The sequence below is a fragment of the Pholcus phalangioides genome, unplaced genomic scaffold (assembly GCF_987345545.1).
Source record: "Pholcus phalangioides strain wild (caught in Gottingen) unplaced genomic scaffold, Ppha-v1.0 ptg000015l_1, whole genome shotgun sequence".
In the NCBI taxonomy this organism is placed as follows: domain Eukaryota; kingdom Metazoa; phylum Arthropoda; class Arachnida; order Araneae; family Pholcidae; genus Pholcus; species Pholcus phalangioides.
In genome coordinates, this window is record NW_028301608.1 from 60,147,955 (window position 1) to 60,169,928 (window position 21,974).

The 21,974-nt window shown below is 35.1% G+C and overlaps 2 protein-coding genes across 2 annotated transcripts; both read right to left on the minus strand.

The window, feature by feature from the left end:
- Window positions 1-4,282: 4,282 nt before the first annotated feature.
- On the minus strand, window positions 4,283-5,482 carry LOC149076353 (uncharacterized). Its single transcript, XM_089242219.1, has 3 exons — window positions 5,471-5,482; window positions 5,048-5,107; window positions 4,283-4,828 (listed from the first exon to the last, which is right to left on the minus strand). The coding sequence occupies exons 1-3, from the start codon at window positions 5,480-5,482 to the stop codon at window positions 4,283-4,285; spliced, it is 618 nt and encodes a 205-aa protein (XP_089098345.1).
- Window positions 5,483-9,915: 4,433 nt separating this feature from the next.
- On the minus strand, window positions 9,916-21,402 carry LOC149076354 (uncharacterized). Its single transcript, XM_089242220.1, has 6 exons — window positions 21,061-21,402; window positions 16,419-16,478; window positions 15,670-16,199; window positions 11,132-11,195; window positions 10,714-10,773; window positions 9,916-10,466 (listed from the first exon to the last, which is right to left on the minus strand). The coding sequence occupies exons 1-6, from the start codon at window positions 21,400-21,402 to the stop codon at window positions 9,927-9,929; spliced, it is 1,596 nt and encodes a 531-aa protein (XP_089098346.1). The 3' UTR covers window positions 9,916-9,926.
- Between the last annotated feature and the right edge of the window lie 572 nt (window positions 21,403-21,974).

The following is a 21,974-nucleotide window of genomic DNA, read 5'->3' on the forward strand; positions in this document are numbered from 1 at the left end:
TTAAGCATTAGAGCATAGGACATTTCCCAACAAGGCTATAAAAAAACGTTATATAGCGATTTATCGTCATATGGAGTACCGTTGTAGCGAAGTATATAATATTAGTTAGGTAATTTTTTTATCTCATTTGACTGTACTTGGTGGATAATTCTGAATGGCAAATTGTCTAGATGTCATAATTAGTGTGCTTGATATTTTGCGGTGTTGAGTCTATATATGCTCAGGAAGAGATGTGTTCACAGTATATTCCTTTTCTGTATTTGTGACGTTCGTCAGTTTTTTAGTTGTCGGAAATGAGATATAAATTTATTAATCAAGATTATTGTAAATCTGATGAAAACAGTCTAACCAAGCATCATACAATTCATCTGCTGAATTCATAAATTTACCGGGCATGTTTCTTTCTTAGTACCTATGATTAAATAATATTTATCAACTTTTAAGATGTAGCTAATACTTAAGAACTGAACACTCGGTACTCAATTTCAAACAATAGTACTTTATTTTATTTATTTATTTATTTATTTATTCACGTCTCAACAGGCAAGGATTGCCAAATTACAGAGATGGACAAGAGAAGAAAAATACAAAAACGCAAATACAACATAGTACGAAAACAAAAACGAGTGGAACAATAGAAATACATACGGAAAAGCATAATAACATGTATATTCAATACTCACATATAACTTTTAAGAAATTCTCTTATAGTTGAATTGAACATATCGGGTTTCACATCGCACTGATTATATATATATTGCACATCTCAAAAATAGGGGACCGTCGTAAAATATTTGTTCGGGGTTTAGGGAGGCGAAAAGTTCGCCGAACAGGGCTATTTCCAATTGGCACAGAAAAATCAACAAGTTGAAGAAGGTAGCAGTCATCAATTATATTATTGACAATTTTATACAAAAAGCGAAGGTAACTTCTTCTTCTTCGGCATTCCAATGATTGGAAATGAAAAAACGTCGCAGTTCGGTTGTACTTACGTCATTTATGTAGACGTGAAATTGCCTGTAAAACATGTAACGTAGAAATCTGTTCTGGACTCTCTCAGTATCAATGAGTCTAGATTGTTGTGAGGACTCCATATAATAGTGCAGTACTCTAGTTTCGGGAGTACATAAGTCCTGAAAAGTGTCGCGATTGTTGCGATTGATTTGAAATTATTGCTGCTCCTCAACCCAAATCCTAGCAGTTTTAAGCATTTATTGGTAAGATCATGTGTATGATCGGTAAATGCAAGCTTGGAGTCAAAGAAAACCCCAAGGTCTTTGATTACGGAAACACGACTGATCGAGACAGCATCAATGGTGTAGTCGAATTCGGTCGATGACAATTTTCTTGTATAGCAGATAACGTGGCATTTTCGAACATTGAGCTGGAAGAAATTGGCCCCACACCAATCATGGAGAGACTGTAGGTCTCTTTGTAGAGCCATGCAATCTTCTAGACCCCCAACTTCACGATAAATTTTCATGTCATCAGCATACATCAGACACTTTGATGCCTTGAAGCACCGAGGAAGGTCATTCACGAATATTAAGAAAAGCAATGGTCCAAGATTCGAACCCTGGAGAACACCTGATCCACTGACATATTTTGTTGAAATTGCGTTATGAAATAAAACTTGGGATATTCTCAAATTTAAGTAGCTGGTGAACCACATTATAGAGTTCTCGGACACATTGAAAGAACGGAGTTTGTAAAGTAGTGTCTGGTGATTTATTTTGTCGAAAGCCTTAGCGAAATCCGTGTAAATGACATCTGTTTGCTTGCTGGCGTCGATTGACTTAGCAAGATCGTGAGTGAGATGAACAAGATTTGTTTCAGTAGAGCGATTCGGAAAAAACCCATGTTGAGATGGAGATAATTCTAGACGTATATGGTTGTACAATTTGCAATATACGATGTGCTCGAAGAGTTTAGACACTGCGGTTAAAATAGAAATGGGTCTATAGTTAGTGACTTCGGATACTAGACCGCTTTTTAAAACCGGAATGACATTTGCGAGCTTCCAAGAAGATGGGAAAACATTTTCACGCAAGGAGAGATTAAAGAGAATTACGAGAGGTTCTGAAAAAATATCTCCACATGCTTTGATTATGTAGGCTGGAATACCATCTGGGCCTATGGATTTGACAGATTTCATATGCCGTATAGCGTCGATAACATCACTTTCAGTTATTTCACCAATGTCAAAAATATCAAGTCTATTAGCTATCTGATGTTCACTACTGTAGTCTTCCCAAGATGTACTTTGAACCTGAGAAGAGAATACAGACTGGAAGTACTCGGCGAATTTGTTTGCAATTTCCTCATCCACCGAAAAACTCATTCCTTCATAATTGAAGTTACTCGGTGTAAGTTTTCGTCATTGAGATTTCATAAAGTTCAAAAATGTAGAAGGGTCCGTATGAATATCATCTTCAATGCGGCGATAATACGCGTCCCGTGCACTTCGGATCAGGGATTTAACGATTCTACGTTGGTCACGAAAATTGTTAAGATGCAAATGACCATTACTAGATAGAAGTTTAGTTCTAATTGAATTTTTCTTGCGTATTGCCTTGATTACATTAGTGTCGAACCAACGAGGAAAAGATTTTTTGGAGTCACTTTTTCGAGGGACAGCAGAGTCAAATGCAGCAAAGATTAAACTATAGAAGCAAGTAAGAGCATCGTCTACTTCATAGTGAGCTCGAAGGCAAGACCAGTCTGTTTGATCTAGAAGATTATGTAATAAGAAGAAGTCCGCCTTAAGAAAGTTGTATTCACTGCTAACGTACTTTGTAGCAACACCGCGAGAACTATTTTTTACACAAAAAATGTTAATCTCGAAACTGGGGTGATGTAGGTCTTCTGTAATTAATGGATCATCACATGTGGTCACTACGACATTGACACGAAGAAGCTTCGCAAGGCAAAGTTCCAAGTAATGTCCGTTAGAATTCGGCGAAGATATCAGTTGCTGAAAATCATGATAATTAAAAAATGATAAAAATTCAAGCTCAATGTCTCGCAGACAGTTGTGTTGAGGTACGCCGCTGACCCAATTTAAAGACGGAAGATTAAAATCACCAACTATTATGCAGTCAGATTCAGAGAATTCGCGATTGTGGGCAATGAAAGAGAAACATGTTCGATACAATTCCACGGACGAGCCGGGAGGAATGTATATTACGCCGATGATAACACGGGAACTGACATTTTTAATTTCGACAAACACACTCTTCAGGTGCCGCATCATGAATTATCCTTTTCTAGAGAATTTTTGACTGCAATAAGACATCCTCCTCCTGTTCGTTTGTTTGTGAGCACAAGGTTTCTATCTTGCCTAAACACAATGTATCGATTGTCAAAAAGTTCCGAGTCAGAAACGTCGTCTTGAAGCCCTGTTTCATTTAAGCGGATTATATCATAGTTATTTGCTGCGGAATTAACCCATAAATCGCTAGATTTTATTCGCAAACCACGCACGTTTTGATAGTAAACTGTATACATTGCCGTAGCTCCACCATATTTAACGGAACTATCACATGAAATACATTTCTTTTATTGTTGCTCTGTATTTATATATTTACTGAATATGCATGGTACTTATTTGATGAGCACGGATGGTATTTCTTTGGTGAATATCCGTTCTACTTATTTAAAAATAAGCATTGTATTCCATCAATGAGTATGCATGTATTTCTATACTTGATATGAATTCATTCTGTATTCACTAAGGCAAAAGTGAACCCAACTCGCATACAACAATGTTTGATATGGTGCTAAATGATGCTGAAATGTTTCAAGAATAGTAATTTATTTATTAAAATATGTTAGAAATACACAACACAAGCACGAAGTAATAACTGTAGAAAGCCACTTGATGACTATTTTGTGTATTTCCAGCATTTTTACTAAATTTCTATTTATCAAACATTTTAGCACCATAACCTTTATATTTATAACATATTTACATACATCCTGTCCAAAATATTGTATACGCCTTTATATTTTGTAGGTATTTCATAACAATATTTCGTAAAGACAACTATTCCAATTTTCAGTCATTGCTCCGAAATTATTCTTAATTTTATATATTTAATAAACATTCAGGGTTTATTGGTAAAGAAATTAATAATTCACGTGAATTCGAACATTTAAAAGTGAAAGAATTTGCAAACAAATAATAAATTATAAGTTATCTTTATTTCGATGTTGATAAAAATCTGACCGAAGTTGGAAAAGCTTACATTTTGAATGATTTCTTAACAACATGCATTCTGATTTAAAAGAGGCCGAGTTGTTGTTCTCTGCTGTCGTACCTTTGGACAGTACCGTGTCCGTAACCACCGTATCCGAGGCCATAACCATCGTATCTGAGTCCATATCCACCGTATCCGAGTCCATATCCACCGTATCCGAGGCCATATCCACCATATGCTCCGAGATGTCCTGCAGCCAATGGTGCCTTGATACCGTGACCAAGTCCAAGTCCGTAGCCACCATTACCGGTGAATCTAAGACCTCCGTATCCGTAGCCACCATATCCCAGTCCATGTCCGGCACCGAAGTATGGGTGAGCTGAGGAGATGATTTTGACAGCAGCTGGATCCTGGTTGGCAGTACCCGGTTCGTTGGTCTTGACCTGAGCGCGGAAGCCAGCGTGGTCAGCCACGTAGTTCACCTGACGTTGGACACCGCGGTCATCAGTGAATCCGTAGTTGCCTTTCACATGTCCGGCACCATTACCAGTCTCTTGCCTGTGCTGTTCACCGTGTTTGTCTTTTACGCTGTATCCAAAAGAGAATGGCTGAGGTGCATGGTGGTGAGCCTGAAATGCCAGTGGTATGCATTATTTTCATCGATAAAAAAAAGGTATAACGCTTTTATATCTAAAGGCATATGTTATAAGTTATAAGCCATGAAATTATATTCAAATTTTCAGTTATTTTTACCGCAATTTTTTCTCAATTCGTCCATAAAATATTCTGGATTGATCTTTCATTCATCAATGGTTATTCGAAATTAAACCTATCAAATCAGTACTTACTCCATGAAGTGGTAAAATATCGGCTTGTACAGTGGCAGCGGCGAAAGCAATAAGGACAAACTGAAATGAAAATCAAATATCAATAATGACTTCTTTCCAAAACTGACAAATGTGTGTGTAAAATTAAATATTTGCGAATTTTAAATCATTCATATCTTTGATAATGTACATGAAATTCTTCTACGTGATTTCGATCAAACACTTGGATGGGTTAGGTTGAAATATCATCTAAAGTACAGAATTTAATTTCCCTCAAGTACTACAATCAAAATGTGTTCGCAAATAATTAGTTTGGAAAAACAATATATCACCCTTGAAAATAAGCTCGAAGCAAGTAAACAATAGTCAAACTCTAAGAGTTGCGCTGATACCTTAAAATGCAAAAGCTATCAATAAAAAACAATAGGGTAGCATATTTCTCACCTTGGCGATCATTTTCTTCTGATTGATAAGTTTGCTTCTTGTTTGAATGCAAAGATAGAACTGTGATCGGATCGAGTAGAAGCCTGGGCTTTTATACTCAAGTCCCGAATGAATTTTCACACTTGATGTTGACCTTCAATTTCCAAATGGTTCAAATACCATTACAAGAGTTACGTTCGAGGCAGACCTGACTGACTTTGGCCGGTTTTAAAATCACGTCATAGATGAATTCACAGTTCACTAATCATTCGACTGCTTATTTTTTTCCCTCTTGCAGACGACTTAATGATCAAAAAGAAAATTTTAATAAAATGAAATTTAGTTTTCGTAACTTTAATGAATAGGGGCACTGTGTGTGTGGATGTGAAAACGAAAACAAAGTAAGGAATTTCCAAAAAATTGATTATGATTTAATTTGGTAAACACATGGCCGCATTATAAAAGTTCATACCTATTCGCAGGCCCGTGGGTTCAGGGGGGTTCCGCTGCCCCCTCCTGGCCTCTGAAAATGCACTAAAAATTGGATATATATATATATATCTGTATATATACATTTTATATATATACACACATACATTGAGTACATGTTCTTTGCATCCCCCCCGAAAATAGTTCAATTGTCGTCCCTGACTATTCGTGACATATCTCCAATAAATTAAATAGTTTTATAAATAATGAGCTCATCATGTGTCCGAATTTCATGTCATTTGCACAAGTAGAGTGCCATCTCGAGCACTCTAAGATGCGGTATAGTTTCGATTTGGCTTTAATTTAGATAAACACATATATAAATTTATCAACATCTCATTCACCAAATCCTTTTTTTAGTAAAAACCAGAGCTATGTAAATTATAAGTTGAGACGTTTTAACAAAGTTATAAACGGAAATGCAATATAACTCTGGATTTTATGACTAAATGACCTTCTCTATATATACTACATACTATAATAATAATTTTTATCATTTTTTTCGTCTCAAAACATTCATTTATGCATAACAGGTAGAATGTGTAGATTTTGTAAAATTCCCGAAATGTTTACATTCTCATCTCCTTTAGGATTAATACTTGAACCTTTCTCGTTAGAGAAAATTTCAGGATTATTTATTTCCTTTTTTCAATTTTTCGATCTTTTTCAACAAATAAAAATTTAATATATAATTATTCCAGATACGTGAAACTGGGTGTCTCGCGGTTTCTCCAGTTTCTCCATATACATGAAACTAAATTTAAAGTGGTTACTTTATGGAACTAAATTTTTCACATGTATTTCGTCATCCACTTTCACAAGTTACTAAACAATTTTAGAACCACGAAATTTCCATCCAGACTGAAGATTTCTCATTTTCTTTCGCCTTGAAAAGCCGTTTGCTAAAAAATTAGTAAGAACACCGACGTTTTTTTTTCTTTTTAATTGTCAAAGTGACGGTTTTTTTTCCTCTGTATATAATATATTTTGATACTATATGACTTAAATAAATATTTTTAAATGAAGAATATCGTTTTTCATAACTATTAGCATATATTTTAACACATACAAATTAACATTGAAAAGACGGGTCGGCGAACTATACCTACAAAGACGAGCAGAGGTCTGTGTGACCCTTTGCTTTCTCCGATAATGTTTGAAATTTCAATGTTTTACAGCATGGTATAACATTTTTGTGGCAGAATACACAGTTATATTTAAAGAATTAGTTTGTAAAAAAAAAACCATCGGTGTTAATATATCTTATTATTACTTAATTTTAAGGGATTCCGCTGTGTGTATGAGTGTGCGTAAACGACTTCTGTTGATGAGCGTCAGTGTGGAGGAAACTCGAGGCTAAGGGATCTGTATTTTCTATATCCCCGATAGGATATCAGTGTTACCTCGCTTTTAGGTTGTGAATATGATCAACGAATGTGGTGCTTTCTTTCTTTCGTGGTTGTGAGATCTGTATCTGTAAGCAACGAGTTTATCGTAAAATATTTTATAATCCTTTACGTCCTATTGCCGAGGAAGGACCCACGCGATATTTCTTTTACATTTATATGTGTTCCAGTTTCTCCTCTACCGATAAACGGGATATTATTGAGGTCTCTTATATTTATGGAAATCAGTAGACGTTTTGATGTAGTTCTTTAATTTCATTGGTGGTTTGCATTTATTTGTTCATAGTACAATTTTATTTTTCATCAACTGAGGCATTTTTGGATGTATAATTTCATTCTGATTCGTGCGTCAGCAATACTCTTGCTTACTTCACAAAGGTTTTACATTAGGTAGGTTTCATTCTTTCTGTCCTCTGAATTCTCATCATCAGCACTACTGGTGTTTCACGCACAATCTTTGCCAACTTCTGAAAAGTTTATCATCGGCGATTCTTTATCTTTATGGCATTTCTACAGCAATTATAAGCGACGGATCTACTTTGCAGAAAAAACAATTTATTGCACAAGACGACAAAAACGCTCGACAACATAAGCTGAGACACCTGCTGACCAACATCTTCACATAGGAATGAAGGTTAAAGATAACTCTCACAATTCGGGAGTTATACCATATTTGATGCACAAAGAAACTATCAGAAGAATTTCGACCTAACAAAATCAATTCTGTCAACGTTGCTAGTATTATATGGCGAATGCATTCTAAAATATTGGTGAGGGTCACTGTGACCACCTTCCGTCTTTCTAGGTATATACGTTCCTTTCTCCGTTGTTAAGAAAGGTAATGAAAAAAGCTTTGGTGTACTCTAAGAACATGATAATTCAGGTAAATTCGAGAAATTTCGAAGCATTCATCTTACTTGAGATATTCTAGCAGAAAGAGACCACAGTATGACACAGACCCCGTTCGTCTTTCTAGTGTAAATACCAACTTTGTAACAAGCTAGCGAGTAGATTGAAACACAAACAAATTGACTTCTTATATGGACACCCTGTACTCGAAAACCCAATTACAGAGTTGGCCAGTAAGAAACAGATAAGAAAACAAAATAAATTCTACATTTTCAAGTGCAAAATGTTCTTTCACATAAAGCAGCATAAATTTATGCTTTTTTTCTTTTCACCCATTATTTGAATTCAGATATCTCAGCGAATATTGCATTTAGAAACATGGAATTCCCTTTGTTTCCCTCAGCAAACACGGGGCAATAATTTTTGTATTTGGTTTTCGAGCACTACCGTTTCATCCGTATAAGAAAATACTTTTCCATTTCAATCACGATACAACCTTTTGAAAGATGAATGATTTATCTGAGGGCCACACGTTATTTGCATACTTTTTTCCAATTGAAAGTACGCGTTTAGGATGAAGGTTTAGCCAGAGAATTGCCGTGCCGGAGGGCTCTCAGAGTTATTCTACGTGGCGTAGTGTTAAGATGCTGGTCTTCGATAATAGAAAATACATCCGTCTGAAAAAGTCAATTAATCAAATTGACTTTTTCAATCAAGACACTGAGTTAAGGCATCTTAGCTCTCAGATATACATTCCCCGTAACTCCCTTTACTGTAAAACATAGCTTATACTGCGAAGTTAATTTTTCTCTGTCGCGGCAAATTCCATTCCGCGGTCAATCAAACAACATTTTCTGACATTAATTTTGAATTATGCTAATGGAATTTTGGGAAATAAAGTGAAAACACGATCTAACGATATTCTGTTGAGCAAGAAAAATTGGCCTTCCAGAGGGTTTAACGTTATATCGTGAGGCAACAGTTTAGCATTTAGACCATAGGACATTTCCCAACAAAACTTTAAGAAATTCTTATAGAGAGATTTATCGTTACATGGAGTACTGTTGTAGCAAAGTTTTATTGTATCCAATCCAAGATAACGACTTATATTGGGGTAGTAATATTATAAAATTCTCAAAGAAATTAAATATAAGTTGATCATTACAAAATTTAGTTTTGTTCAAATGTTTGTATTCTGTTTACTTCTAGAAGAAAAATTGCATGTGGCTGCGGAATCTACTCTACGAAGCTGTGAGATGTAAAACTCTCCGACGTTTCAACTAAAAAAAATTTGGTGCTAATACATCCCAGTGGCTTATTTACCAAAGATAACGGTATAAGAGTTAAGCTTTCGTCTGAGTAAAAAAATATTTAATATTCAAACGATAACATATTTAAATGTATATAACGTGTATTAACGCGTATTATTATAAAGTATATATTTATACCACATTTAATGTACCATAAATGGTTTTTGACCATTGTAAAATCAGAAGAGAGGGAAGTTTTATGTGATATCAATCCAATCATTTATTTCCCATATGGGACCAAATCTTTTAGGAGTTTAGAAAACAATTTGAATGCCCCGTGTACAAAGCAATTAGTTATACTAGTAAACAAATGCTACACCAAATTATCGATCATAACTGTGTTTATTTTTCTGCTAATCACTATACCACAGAAATTGCACAAGCTGCATTTTGGTTAATTTTTTGACGAACATTTATTGAAATCTAGAATTGGCCGAGATGGTGTTCTCTGCTGTCGTACTTTTGGACAGTACCATGTCCGTAACCACCGAATCCTAGGCCATAACCACCGTATCCGAGGCCATATCCACCGTATCCGAGACCATATTCACCGTATCCGAGGCCATATCCATCATATGCTCCGAGATATCCAGCGGCCAATGGTGCCTTGATACCGTGACCGAATCCGTAGCCTCCGAGACCGCCATATCCGCGACCTCCGTAAGCATAGCCGTCATATCCGAGTCCGTGTCCGGCTCCATAGTATGGGTGAGCTGAGGAGATGATGTTGACAGCAGCTGGATCCTGGTTGGCAGTACCCGGTTCGTTGGTCTTGACCTGAGCGCGGAAACCAGCGTGGTCAGCCACGTAGTTCACCTGACGTTGGACACCACGGTCATCAGTGAATCCGTAGTTGCCCTTCACATCTCCGGCACCATTACCAGTTTCTTGTCTGTGCTGTTCACCGTGTTTGTCTTTCACGCTGTATCCAAAGGAGTATGGCTGAGGTGCATGGTGGTGAACCTGAAATTCCAGTGACAAGCATTACTTTCATCCGCAGAAATACATTTCATACCATTTTTATATCTAAACGCACAATTTACAATTTATTCACCATAAAATTATATTCAAGCATGCAGGTATTTTTACGGCAATACTAACATAACATATTTTCTTTATCGATCCATATTATATCCGTGATTGTTTTATATCCTTTATATCATTCGATCCACTAACGCTCATTCGAAATGAAACCTAAATTAAAACTTACTTTGGGAAGTGGTAACATGCTGGCCTGTACAGCGGCAGCCGCAAAAGCAATGAGAACAATCTGAAATGGAAATATCAATATAACTTATCCCATTTTGCAATAATAATTATGCTGTAAATAACGAACTTTTGCGAGAAATTTCAATCGTGAATATTTTTGATAATTTAAATGAAAACTTTTGTTACTTGGTTTCGATCAGTGACTTGTGTGGACTTTTGATGAAAATATCATTTTATATGAAAATTGTAATTTTTGAGGAGCTAAAGATGTTTTGATCAAATAATTATTCTGGATAAAATACTATATAACTCATGCGGAAAACCACGTAAACTTTTGTCGTAAGCAATATTCAAACTATAGAAGTTTTACCGAATGCGAAAGTCATCATATTGAATGAGCTATAAATTATATTTCTCACCTTGGCGATCATTTTCTTTTGAGGGGATAGTTTGCTTCTTGTTGGAATGCAAAGATAGAGAGAACTGTGATCATATCGGATAGAAACTATGGCTTTTATACTGAAGGACCCAAACTGAATTTCATACTTGATCTTGAACTCGAAATTCCACACAAATTATTCAAATACCAAGGAAAGTATTATCTCCGACGCAGACATGACTGACTTTGGCCCCTTTTTAAGATCACGTCATAGATCACTTCACAGTCCTCTTCCAGCTCGTTCAACGTTTCATTTCTTATTTTACTTGATATTCATAAAAAAAAAACAAAAAAAGCCTGGCGAATAAATTTTTTCTTTGCGTAACTTTAAGACAAATGAGTAACGCGAGGATGAAAAATTCCAAATAAGCGAATCGCAAAGAATTGGTTTAGGAACTATGTTGCTTGGCACATGACCGTGTTATAAAAAAATTTTATGCGTATTCCAGACATACAGGGTGATTTAAATTTCATAGGTCAAACTTGAAGGGATGATAGAATACACAGAAACAAGCATATATTTTGTTATGGAACAAATGTGGTAGAATATGAAAGGTTCGTGTGCAGATACAGTAACAAAACACATCGGGCTAAGTCACCGATGTCACTGATTTGGGCGATGAGGTCCTTGAAAGTGTTTGTCTGAACAGTTTACACAATGCGTAGCACAGCGTTTTTGAACCTTTTTATGCAGCGCACAGTTGAACTTCCACGACACACTTAATTTTTGATATTTTAAAAAATGATGTTACTGAAAATTTTGCTTGCAATAATTATTAATCATGAGTTAATTATAGTTAATTTATAATTTTATTAACTAGTAATTATTGTTATAAAAGTAATTGAAATTCCTGAAACAAAACTTAATTATATAATTGTACTTGACAAATATTTGTAGAATATTTTCGTTTTGCGACAGCAACAGTGTTAAAGAGTTTTCCATACATTCTAACTATGATCTCGGTTTTTATGTTCAACTAGCTGTAGTCGGTGACGTTTCCCACCCCGTAAAAATATTATGTATTTATAGTTCAATCAGCCGGTATTTTCCTGGCTCATCTTAAAAAGTCATTCCATAATGCTAAAATTTAAGTATTAAATAAATTTAATAACTAAATTTCATAAATGTTAATAATTAAAGTTTTATAAATGTTAATAATTAAAGTTTTATAAATGTTAATAATTAAAGTTTTATAAATGTTAATAATTAAAGTTTTATAAATGTTAATAATTAAAGTTTTATAAATGTTAATAATTAAAGTTTTATAAATGTTAATAATTAAAGTTTTATAAATGTTAATAATTAAAGTTTTATAAATGTTAAAAATTAGAAAGTTCAAAGTTTGATATCAGTTTTTATTAATTATTCTCTAAAAATTCAGTTACATTTGTAAAAAATACATTCGTCAAAGCAACATTCGTACTCATAAATTAAGATATGGTCTGAAACAAAAACGTATCTGACTCCGTTATTTGTTCACCGATTTTTAAATTTTAAATTGCAGTGGAATACCTATTAAGATGCGCATATTTAGTGCCGAAAACATTTGGGAAACTTAGTTGCATCTGACTGAAAACATGAAAACGTCGTGAAAAAAGGGTGTTTTTGGAAATACTTCTGCTATATTAAAAGAATTCATAAAAATATTTTTTGGCGGGAATATGTTTACGGCTCTCCTTCCACACATTAGCGAAGAATCCTAAAAAAATGGCATTTCGAGTGATACGATCAACAGTGCGGATTTGTATAAAAAACAAATACATATATACTTTTACATTTATATATAAAATGTTGTACTTTACTGAAAAACTGGTTTCGTACGGATTTGATGTTAAAAACATGGTTCTTCTTTTTTTCTTGTAGCATTTCAAAATATACCATTAATCAACCTTTACATTGAAATATATATTTCATTAAATTAAATCGAAATTTCATATACATTTTTTAGTGGTTCAGTTGGCATCCTCTCTCATTTTCCTTCACAATTTTTCCTTTTTCAGTATCATTTCGATCGTAGCGTCGTTCGCACATTTCAAACCAGCGGATCCCAAACTTATTGATTCAAGGAACCTTTTTAAGAATATAATTGGTGAGGCCCACTAAAAAAAGCCTCTTTTTTTTATTTATTCACTGAATTTAGTGATTAACATCGTCAGAGTAACCACGGATTACATGTTGTAAGCCACAACCTTGAAAAAATGGAATTTCGCTTGATTACGGTGAAGAGCGATAGTGCATTTTCTATAAGAACCTCTAAAATGCATTACCATTGCTACCAAAAAATGTATTTTTCTGGGTCTTGCTCTGCTTCTGAAATTTTCCCCCGCGAATTCAGAATCACCCTGTATTTACGTATTAAGAAATATCGAAGTTAAATTTCCCCATCTCAGAGAGACCTGGAATGCATTCTACTGTGGTTCAAGGAGCTTCCGATCAGCGTTACTCAACCTATCGTTGAACCTATTTGACGAAAAAACGTTGAAATGACTCGATGTGAATAAGTCTCGGTATTTATTTATTCATTCAGAAAAATAAGTGGAACTGGGATCTTAAATACGGGATGTCACGAATTGTCATCAAAAGCGTTGTCATCAATCGGAAAACTAATTGCATAAAATTGCTGAAAAACTGAAAAGAAACTTCGAACCTGATAATGAGTGATATCCATAGGAGCAGTGAAAGCAGCTATGAATATTTTAAACATCCCCTGTGCTAGCTGGAGTTATGGGACCGTTGAAAAAAGGAAATTTTTAAGAATGGGGCGATAGAAAGGTAAGCTTGGGAAACCGATTTAGATTATGTGTGCTCCCCATTTCATTTCTTAAAAACCTTGGGAAAATAAATCGTCTTTCAGAAATGTTCATATTGTCACAACTTGGTTATCAACGATGATATCATAAGCTTTGCAGTTATTGGTCTACCGGGAAATAATTCCACATCCGAGGGGGATCTTGTTGGGATATGCAGTCAATGCGATCATAAGTTTGCAGTATATCGTTTTTAGAATCGAAAGCTTTTGAAAACCAATATAAATACGCATTAAATATGCAAAAAAATTATTTGCCATCCATCGGAGAATTTTCAGTGACATTTGTTTCTCGTTTATTAAAAAGTCAACGCATCATCTGTATGTCCTTTACTCGAATTTATGGAATTCTCCAACAGAGGATTTCTTTCTTCTCCATATAATACAATAATCAGCAAAATATCAAATATGGTTTTCCATAATTAGCAGCATGTATGATCACAAAATTCAAGGCATTAATTTCCTCTTATGACCTAATTTGATGTCTTCTCATTCCAAAAAATCTTCACTTAGGATTCTTCATAATTAAGGAAAGTGCATTGATCAAATAAGATCATGGTACTAGACCAATGACACTAGATCTTCGAATGCCGGTCGTAAAATCCGAAAATGTCTAGATACCTTAATATCATAATGGACAGCTTCCAAATATAAAATATTAGTTAGGTAATTTTTTTTATCTCATTTGACTGTACTCGGTGGATAATTCTGAATGGCAAATTGTCTAGATGTCATAATTAGTGTGCTTGATATTTTGCGGTGTTTAGTCTATACATGCTCAGGAAGAGATGTGTTCACAGTATGTATCTGTATTTGTAATCTGTATCTGTATTTTTGACGTTCGTCAGTTTTTTAGTTGTCGGAAATGAGATATAAATTTATTAATCAAGATTATTGTAAATCTCTGATGAAAACAGTCTAACCAAGCATCATATAATTCATCTGCTGAATTAATAAATTTACTGGGCATGTTTTTTTTTTTTTTTTTTTTTTTTTTTTTTTGAGTATCTGTGATTAAATAATATTTATCAACTTTTAAGATGTAGCTACTACTTAAGAACTGAACACTCGGTACCGAATTCCCATCAACAGTACTTTAGCGGACCTATCAGATTCAATACATTTCTTTTATTGTTGCGCTGTATTTATTTATTCACTGAATATGCATGGTACTTATTTGATGAGTACGGATGGTATTTATTTGGTGTAATAAATGTAGAAAGCCACTTGATGTATCTCCAGCATTTTTGTTAAATTTCTATTATCAAACATTTTAGCACCATAACCTTTATATTTATAAGCTATTTACGTATACGCTGCGGAAAATATTGTATACGCCTTTATATTTTATAGCTATTTCATGACAACATTTCGTGAAGTTGTTCACGAGCATCAGAAATTATTGAAATTATAGACAATATATTAAAAAGACAACTATTCCACTTTTCACTCATTGATCCGAAATTACGCTTAATTTTATATATTTAATGAACATTTAGGGTTTATTGGTAAAGAAATTAATAATTCACGTGAATTCAAACATTTAAAAGAAGTGAAAGAATTTGCAAACAAATAATAAATTATAAGTTATGTTTATTTCGATGTTGATAAAAATGTGACCGAAGTTGGAAAAGCTTACATTTTGAATGATTTCTTAACAACATGCATTCTGATTTAAAACAGGCCGAGATGTTGTTCTTTGCTGTCGTACCTTTGGACAGTACCGTGTCCGTAACCACCGTATCCGAGGCCATAACCATCGTATCCGAGTCCATATCCACCGTATCCGAGGCCATAACCATCGTATCCGAGTCCATATCCACCGTATCCGAGGCCATATCCACCATATGCTCCGAGATGTCCTGCGGCCAATGGCACCTTGATACCGTGACCGAGTCCAAGTCCGTAGCCTCCATTACCGGCGAATCCAAGACCTCCGTATCCGTAGCCACCATATCCCAGTCCATGTCCGGCACCGAAGTATGGGTGAGCTGAGGAGATGATTTTGACAGCAGCTGGATCCTGGTTGGCAGTACCCGGTTCATTGGTATTGACCTGAGCGCGGAAGCCTGCGTGGTCAGCCACGTAGTTCACCTGACGTTGGACACCGCGGTCATCAGTGAATCCGTAGTTCCCTTTCACATGTCCGGCACCATTACCAGTCTCTTGCCTGTGCTGTTCACCGTGTTTGTCTTTTACGCTGTATCCAAAAGAGAATGGCTGAGGTGCATGGTGGTGAGCCTGAAATGCCAGTGGTATGCATTATTTTCATCGATAAAAAAAAAGTATAACGCTTTTATATCTAAAGGCATATGTTATAAGTTATAAGCCATGAAATTATATTCAAATTTTCAGTTATTTTTACGGCAATTTTTTCTTAATTCGTCCATATAACATTCTGGATTGATCTTTCATTCATCAATGGTTATTCGAAATTAAACCTGTCAAATTAGTACTTACTCCATGAAGTGGTAAAATATCGGCTTGTACAGTGGCAGCGGCGAAAGCAATAAGGACAAACTGAAATGAAAATGAAATATCAATAATGACTTCTTTCCAAAACTGACAAATGTGTGTGCAAAATTAAATATTTGCGAATTTTAAATCATTCATATCTTTGATAATGTACATGAAATTCTTCTACGTGATTTCGATCAAACACTTGGATGGGTTAGGTTGAAATATCATCTAAAGTACAGAATTTAATTTTCCTCAAGTACTACAATCAAAATGTGTTCGCAAATAATTAGTTTGGAAAAACAATATATCACCCTTGAAAATAAGCTCGAAGCAAGTAAACAATAGTCAAACTCTAAGAGTTGCGCTGATACCTTAAAATGCAAAAGCTATCAATAAAAACCAATGGGGTAGCATATTTCTCACCTTGGCGATCATTTTCTTCTGATTGATTAGTTTGCTTCTTGTTTGAATGCAAAGATAGAACTGTGATCAGATCGAGTAGAAGCCTGGGCTTTTATACTCAAGTCCCGAGAGAATTTTCACACTTGAAGTTGACCTTGAATTTCCAAATGGTTCAAATACCATTACAAGAGTTACGTTCGAGGCAGACCTGACTGAGTTTGGCCGGTTTTAAAATCACGTCATAGATGAATTCACAGTTCACTACTCATTCGACTGCTTATTTATTCTTTTTCCTTCTTGCAGACGACTTAATGATCAAAAAGAAAATTTTAATACAATGAAATTTTGTTTTCGTAACTTTAATGAATAGGGGCACTGTGTGTGTGTGGATGTGAAAACAAAAAAAAGTAAGGAATTTAAAAAGAATTGATTATGACTTAATTTGGTAAACACATGGCCGCATTATAAAAGTTCATACCTATTCGCAGGCCCGTGGGTTCAGGGGGGTTCCGCTGCCCCCTCCTGGCTTCTGAAAATGCACTAAAAATTGGATATATATATATATCTGTATATATACATTTTATATATATACACACATACATTGAGTACATGTTCTTTGCATCCCCCCCGAAAATAGTTCAATTGTCGTCCCTGACTATTCGTGACATATCTCCAATAAATTAAATAGTTTTATAAATAATGAGCTCATCATGTGTCCGAATTTCATGTCATTTGCACAAGTAGAGTGCCTTCTCGAGCACTCTAAGATGCGGTTTAATTTCGATTTGGCTTTAATTTACATAAACACATATATAAATTTATTAACATCTCATTCACCAAATCCTTTTTTTAGTAAAAACCAGAGCTATGTAAATTATAAGTTGAAACGTTTTAACAAAGTTATAAACGGAAATGCAATATAACTCTGGATTTTATGACTAAATGACCTTCTCTATATATACTACATACTATAATAATAATTTTTATCATTTTTTTCGTCTCAAAACATTCATTTATGCATAACAGGTAGAATGTGTAGATTTTGTAAAATTCCCGAAATGTTTACATTCTCATCTCCTTTAGGATTAATACTTGAACCTTTCTCGTTAGAGAAAATTTCAGGATTATTTATTTCCTTTTTTCAATTTTTCGATCTTTTTCAACAAATAAAAATTTAATATATAATTATTCGAGATACGTGAAACTGGGTGTCTCGCGGTTTCTCCAGTTTCTCCAGATACATGAAACTAAATTTAAAGTCGTTACTTTATGGAACTAAATTTTTCACATGTATTTCGTCATCCACTTTCACAAGTTACTAAACAATTTTAGAACCACGAAATTTCCATCCAGACTGAAGATTTCTCATTTTCTTTCGCCTTGAAAAGCCGTTTGCTAAGAAATTAGTAAGAACACCGACGTTTTTTTTTCTTTTTAATTGTCAAAGTGACGGTTTTTTTTCCTCTGTATATAATATATTTTGATACTATATGACTTAAATAAATATTTTTAAATGAAGAATATCGTTTTTCATAACTATTAGCATATATTTTAACACATACAAATTAGCATTGAAAAGACGGGTCGGGGAACTATACCTACAAAGACGAGCAGAGGTCTGTGTGACTATTTGCTTTCTCCGATAATGTTTGAAATTTCAATATTTTACAGCATGGTATAACATTTTTATGGCAGAATACACAGTTATATTTAAAGAATTAGTTTGTAAAAAAAAAACCATCGGTGTTAATATATCTTATTATTACTTAATTTTAAGGGATTCCGCTGTGTGTATGAGTGTGCGTAAACGACTTCTGTTGATGAGCGTCAGTGTGGAGGAAACTCGAGGCTAAGGGATCTGTGTTTTCTATATCCCCGATAGGATATCAGTGTTACCTCGCTTTTAGGTTGTGAATATGAGCAACGAATGTGGTGCTTTCTTTCTTTCGTGGTTGTGAGATCCGTATCTGTAAGCAACGAGTTTATCGTAAAATATTTTATAATCCTTTACGTCCTATTGCCGAGGAAGGACCCACGCGATATTTCTTTTACATTTATATGTGTTCCAGTTTCTCCTCTACCGATAAACGGGATATTATTGAGGTCTCTTATATTTATGGAAATCAGTTGACGTTTTGATGTAGTTCTTTAATTTCATTGGTGGTTTGCATTTATTTGTTCATAGTACAATTTTATTTTTCATCAACTGAGGCATTTTTGGATGTATAATTTCATTCTGATTCGTGCGTCATCAATACTCTTGCTTACTTAACAAAGGTTTTACATTAGGTAGGTTTCATTCTTTCTGTACTCGGAATTCTCCTCATCAGCACTACTGGTGTTTCACGCACAATCTTTGCCAACTTCTGAAAAGTTTATCATCGGCGATTCTGTATCTTTATGGCATCTCTACAGCAATTATAAGCGAGGGATCTACTTTGCAGAAAAAACAATTTATTGCACAAGACGACAAAAACGCTCGACAACATAAGCTGAGACACCTGCTGACCAACATCTTCACATAGGAATGAAGGTTAAAGATAACTCTCACAATTCGGGAGTTATACCATATTTGATGCACAAAGAAACTATCAGAAGAATTTCGACCTAACAAAATCAATTCTGACAACGTTGCTAGTATTATGTGGCGAATGTATTCTAAAATATTGGTGAGGGTCACTGTGACCACCTTCCGTCTTTCTAGGTATATACGTGCCTTTCTCCGTTGTTAAGAAAGGTAATGAAAAAAGCTTTGGTGTACTCTAAGAACATGATAATTCAGGTAAATTCGAGAAATTTCGAAGCATTCATCTTAATTGAGATATTCTAGCAGAAAGAGACCACAGTATGACACAGACCCCGTTCGTCTTTCTAGTGTAAATACCAATTTTGTAAAAAGCTAGCGAGTAGCTTTAAACACAAACAAATTAACTTCTTATATGGACACCCTGTACTCGAAAACCCAATTACAGAGTTGGCCAGTAAGAAAGAGATAAGAAAACAATATAAATTCTGCATTTCCAAGTGCAAAATGTTCTTTCACATAAAGCAGCATAACTTTATGCTTTTTTCTTTCCACTCATTATTTGAATTCAAATATCTCAGGGAATATTGCATTTAGAAACATGGAATTCCCTTTGTTTGCCTCAGCAAACACGGGGCAATAATTTTTGTATTGGGTTTTTGAGCACCACCGTTTCATTCGTATAAGAAAATATTTTTCCATTTCAATCACGATACAACCTTTTGAAAGATGAATGATTTATCTGAGGGCCACACGTTATTTGCATACTTTTTTCCAATTGAAAGTACGCGTTTAGGATGAAGGTTTAGCCAGAGAATTGCCGTGCCGGATGGCTCTTAGAGTTATTCTACATGGCGTAGTGTTAAGATGCTGGTCTTCGATAATAGAAAATACATCCGTCTGAAAAAGTCAATTAATCAAATTAAATAATTAAAGGAAAGGTAATGGTATTTGAGTTGAGAAGATATATGCGCAGATATATATATTGAGAAGACGCAAATGCGTCTGGGTGAAATATTTTCATCAAGAATGTATTGATATTTAATGAATTTTTGGATAAATCAATAGATAAATAAATTTCAAAACAACATAGGCATTATACAAGGAGCATAGCTAAAGCTATTAGCTATGCACCTTGCTTGTTATTGCATTAGCTATTATCTTGCTTTCTCGTTACTTCTCCGTCTTTCAAATTCAAATATATCTGCGGATATTTCACGGAAAAACGTGGATTGTCTTTTCTTCCTTTTAGCCTCATCAGGAAGAGACGAAAAAACTACTTCCTGATTTGTTTTTGAACACAGGGTCTCCATATGAGTGTGGTTACAGTTTTATTTTATTAACTACACAACCTTGCGGAGTCACTACACAGAGCCACAGCTTCTTAATATACATTTATTACGACGACACAAACATGATAATCTGGGTTAATGAAAAAGACAGGCATAGAAATTTTTGAACCTCACGCTTTCGTGTGCAGTGACTCTCTGCTCTGCTGTTTTCCAGACGGTCGTCTCCAGTACCCGGGATCACGTGACACACTCGAGGTCGTTGACCCGACTCTTGGGGGGTCGTCTGCGTGAGACACCACACACTCCCTCCCCAGTGATCACGAGTAATAAGAGGTGATCGCGTACTATGGAGTAGCATCAGTGATCACGAGCACTGCAGGCGATCTGGAAAGTGGACAGTACGTCCAGAACGAGTGGTTCTGACTGGTTTCACAGCAGAATCAGCTGCGAGTCTGTCAGACGTAACTGCAGTTGGTACGTTTGGAGATACAGGTACCGGCTCCACCGTCGGATTCACGAGAAATGCTGGCTTAAGCCGATCGACTGACACTGACACAGTTTTTCCTCTTATGTCCATGTTGAACACTTTGTCGGTCCGGCTGATCACTCTGTATGGTCCTTCAAATGGCTGTTCCAGAGGACGTTTCACCCTATCAGTTCTTACGAAAACGTGAGAAGTAGTTTTCAAATCATGGTGAACAAATGTAGGATGTCCTCCATGCCGTTTGATTGGTCGTGGCTGGAGACCATACCTACAGAGGGACATAGACTTGATTGAAGGGGTGCAGAGAAGAGCTACACGTGTCCTTATTGGCACACAGGGCTTGAGTTATGAAGAGAGACTTCATTTTTTGAATATGTTTACATTGGATGAACGCAGGTGTCGAGGAGATATGATCGAAGTGTTCAAAATTTTCAATGGGATGGATAGGATGGACCATGAACTTTTAGTACACCGCCAAACAAATGCTTTTACAAGGGGACACCAGTATCGATTGGTGAGGGACAATGCAAGGTTATGGTGTCGCAGGGAATTTTTCTCTAATAGGTTTGTTAATAAATGGAATAGCTTACCCTCGGAGGTAGTAAATTGTAACACAATTGACACGTTTAAAAAGAAATACGATAAACATGTTGGGGTAAATCGAGAAGCTATCCATTCTTAGAATAAGACAACCATAAGTATTCTTTATGGGCATTGTATAATATTTTATCATGTGTATATATTGTTTATAATTTGTGTTAATTGCATTTTTAATGGGGTTGCTGTATTTTTGAAACATATGACATCCATATTTTTATGGGCATCTTTTTATCAGCCACCTCGTTGGGCATTTT

What these genes read in the sequence shown, in the direction of transcription:
- LOC149076353 (XM_089242219.1), bottom strand. An exon ending in ATATTTTACCACTTCATGGA is followed by an intron (nt 4,829 to 5,047) that starts GTAAGTACTGAT and finishes CTGGCATTTCAG; the next exon opens with GCTCACCACCATGCACCTCA.
- LOC149076354 (XM_089242220.1), bottom strand. Translation starts at nt 21,402, where the DNA reads ATGTCCCTCTGTAGGTATGGTCTCCAGCCACGACCAATCAAACGGCAT. An exon ending in GGACACGGTACTGTCCAAAG is followed by an intron (nt 11,196 to 15,669) that starts GTACGACAGCAA and finishes ATATGATCACAG; the next exon opens with TTCTCTCTATCTTTGCATTC. An exon ending in GCATGTTACCACTTCCCAAA is followed by an intron (nt 10,467 to 10,713) that starts GTAAGTTTTAAT and finishes CTGGAATTTCAG; the next exon opens with GTTCACCACCATGCACCTCA.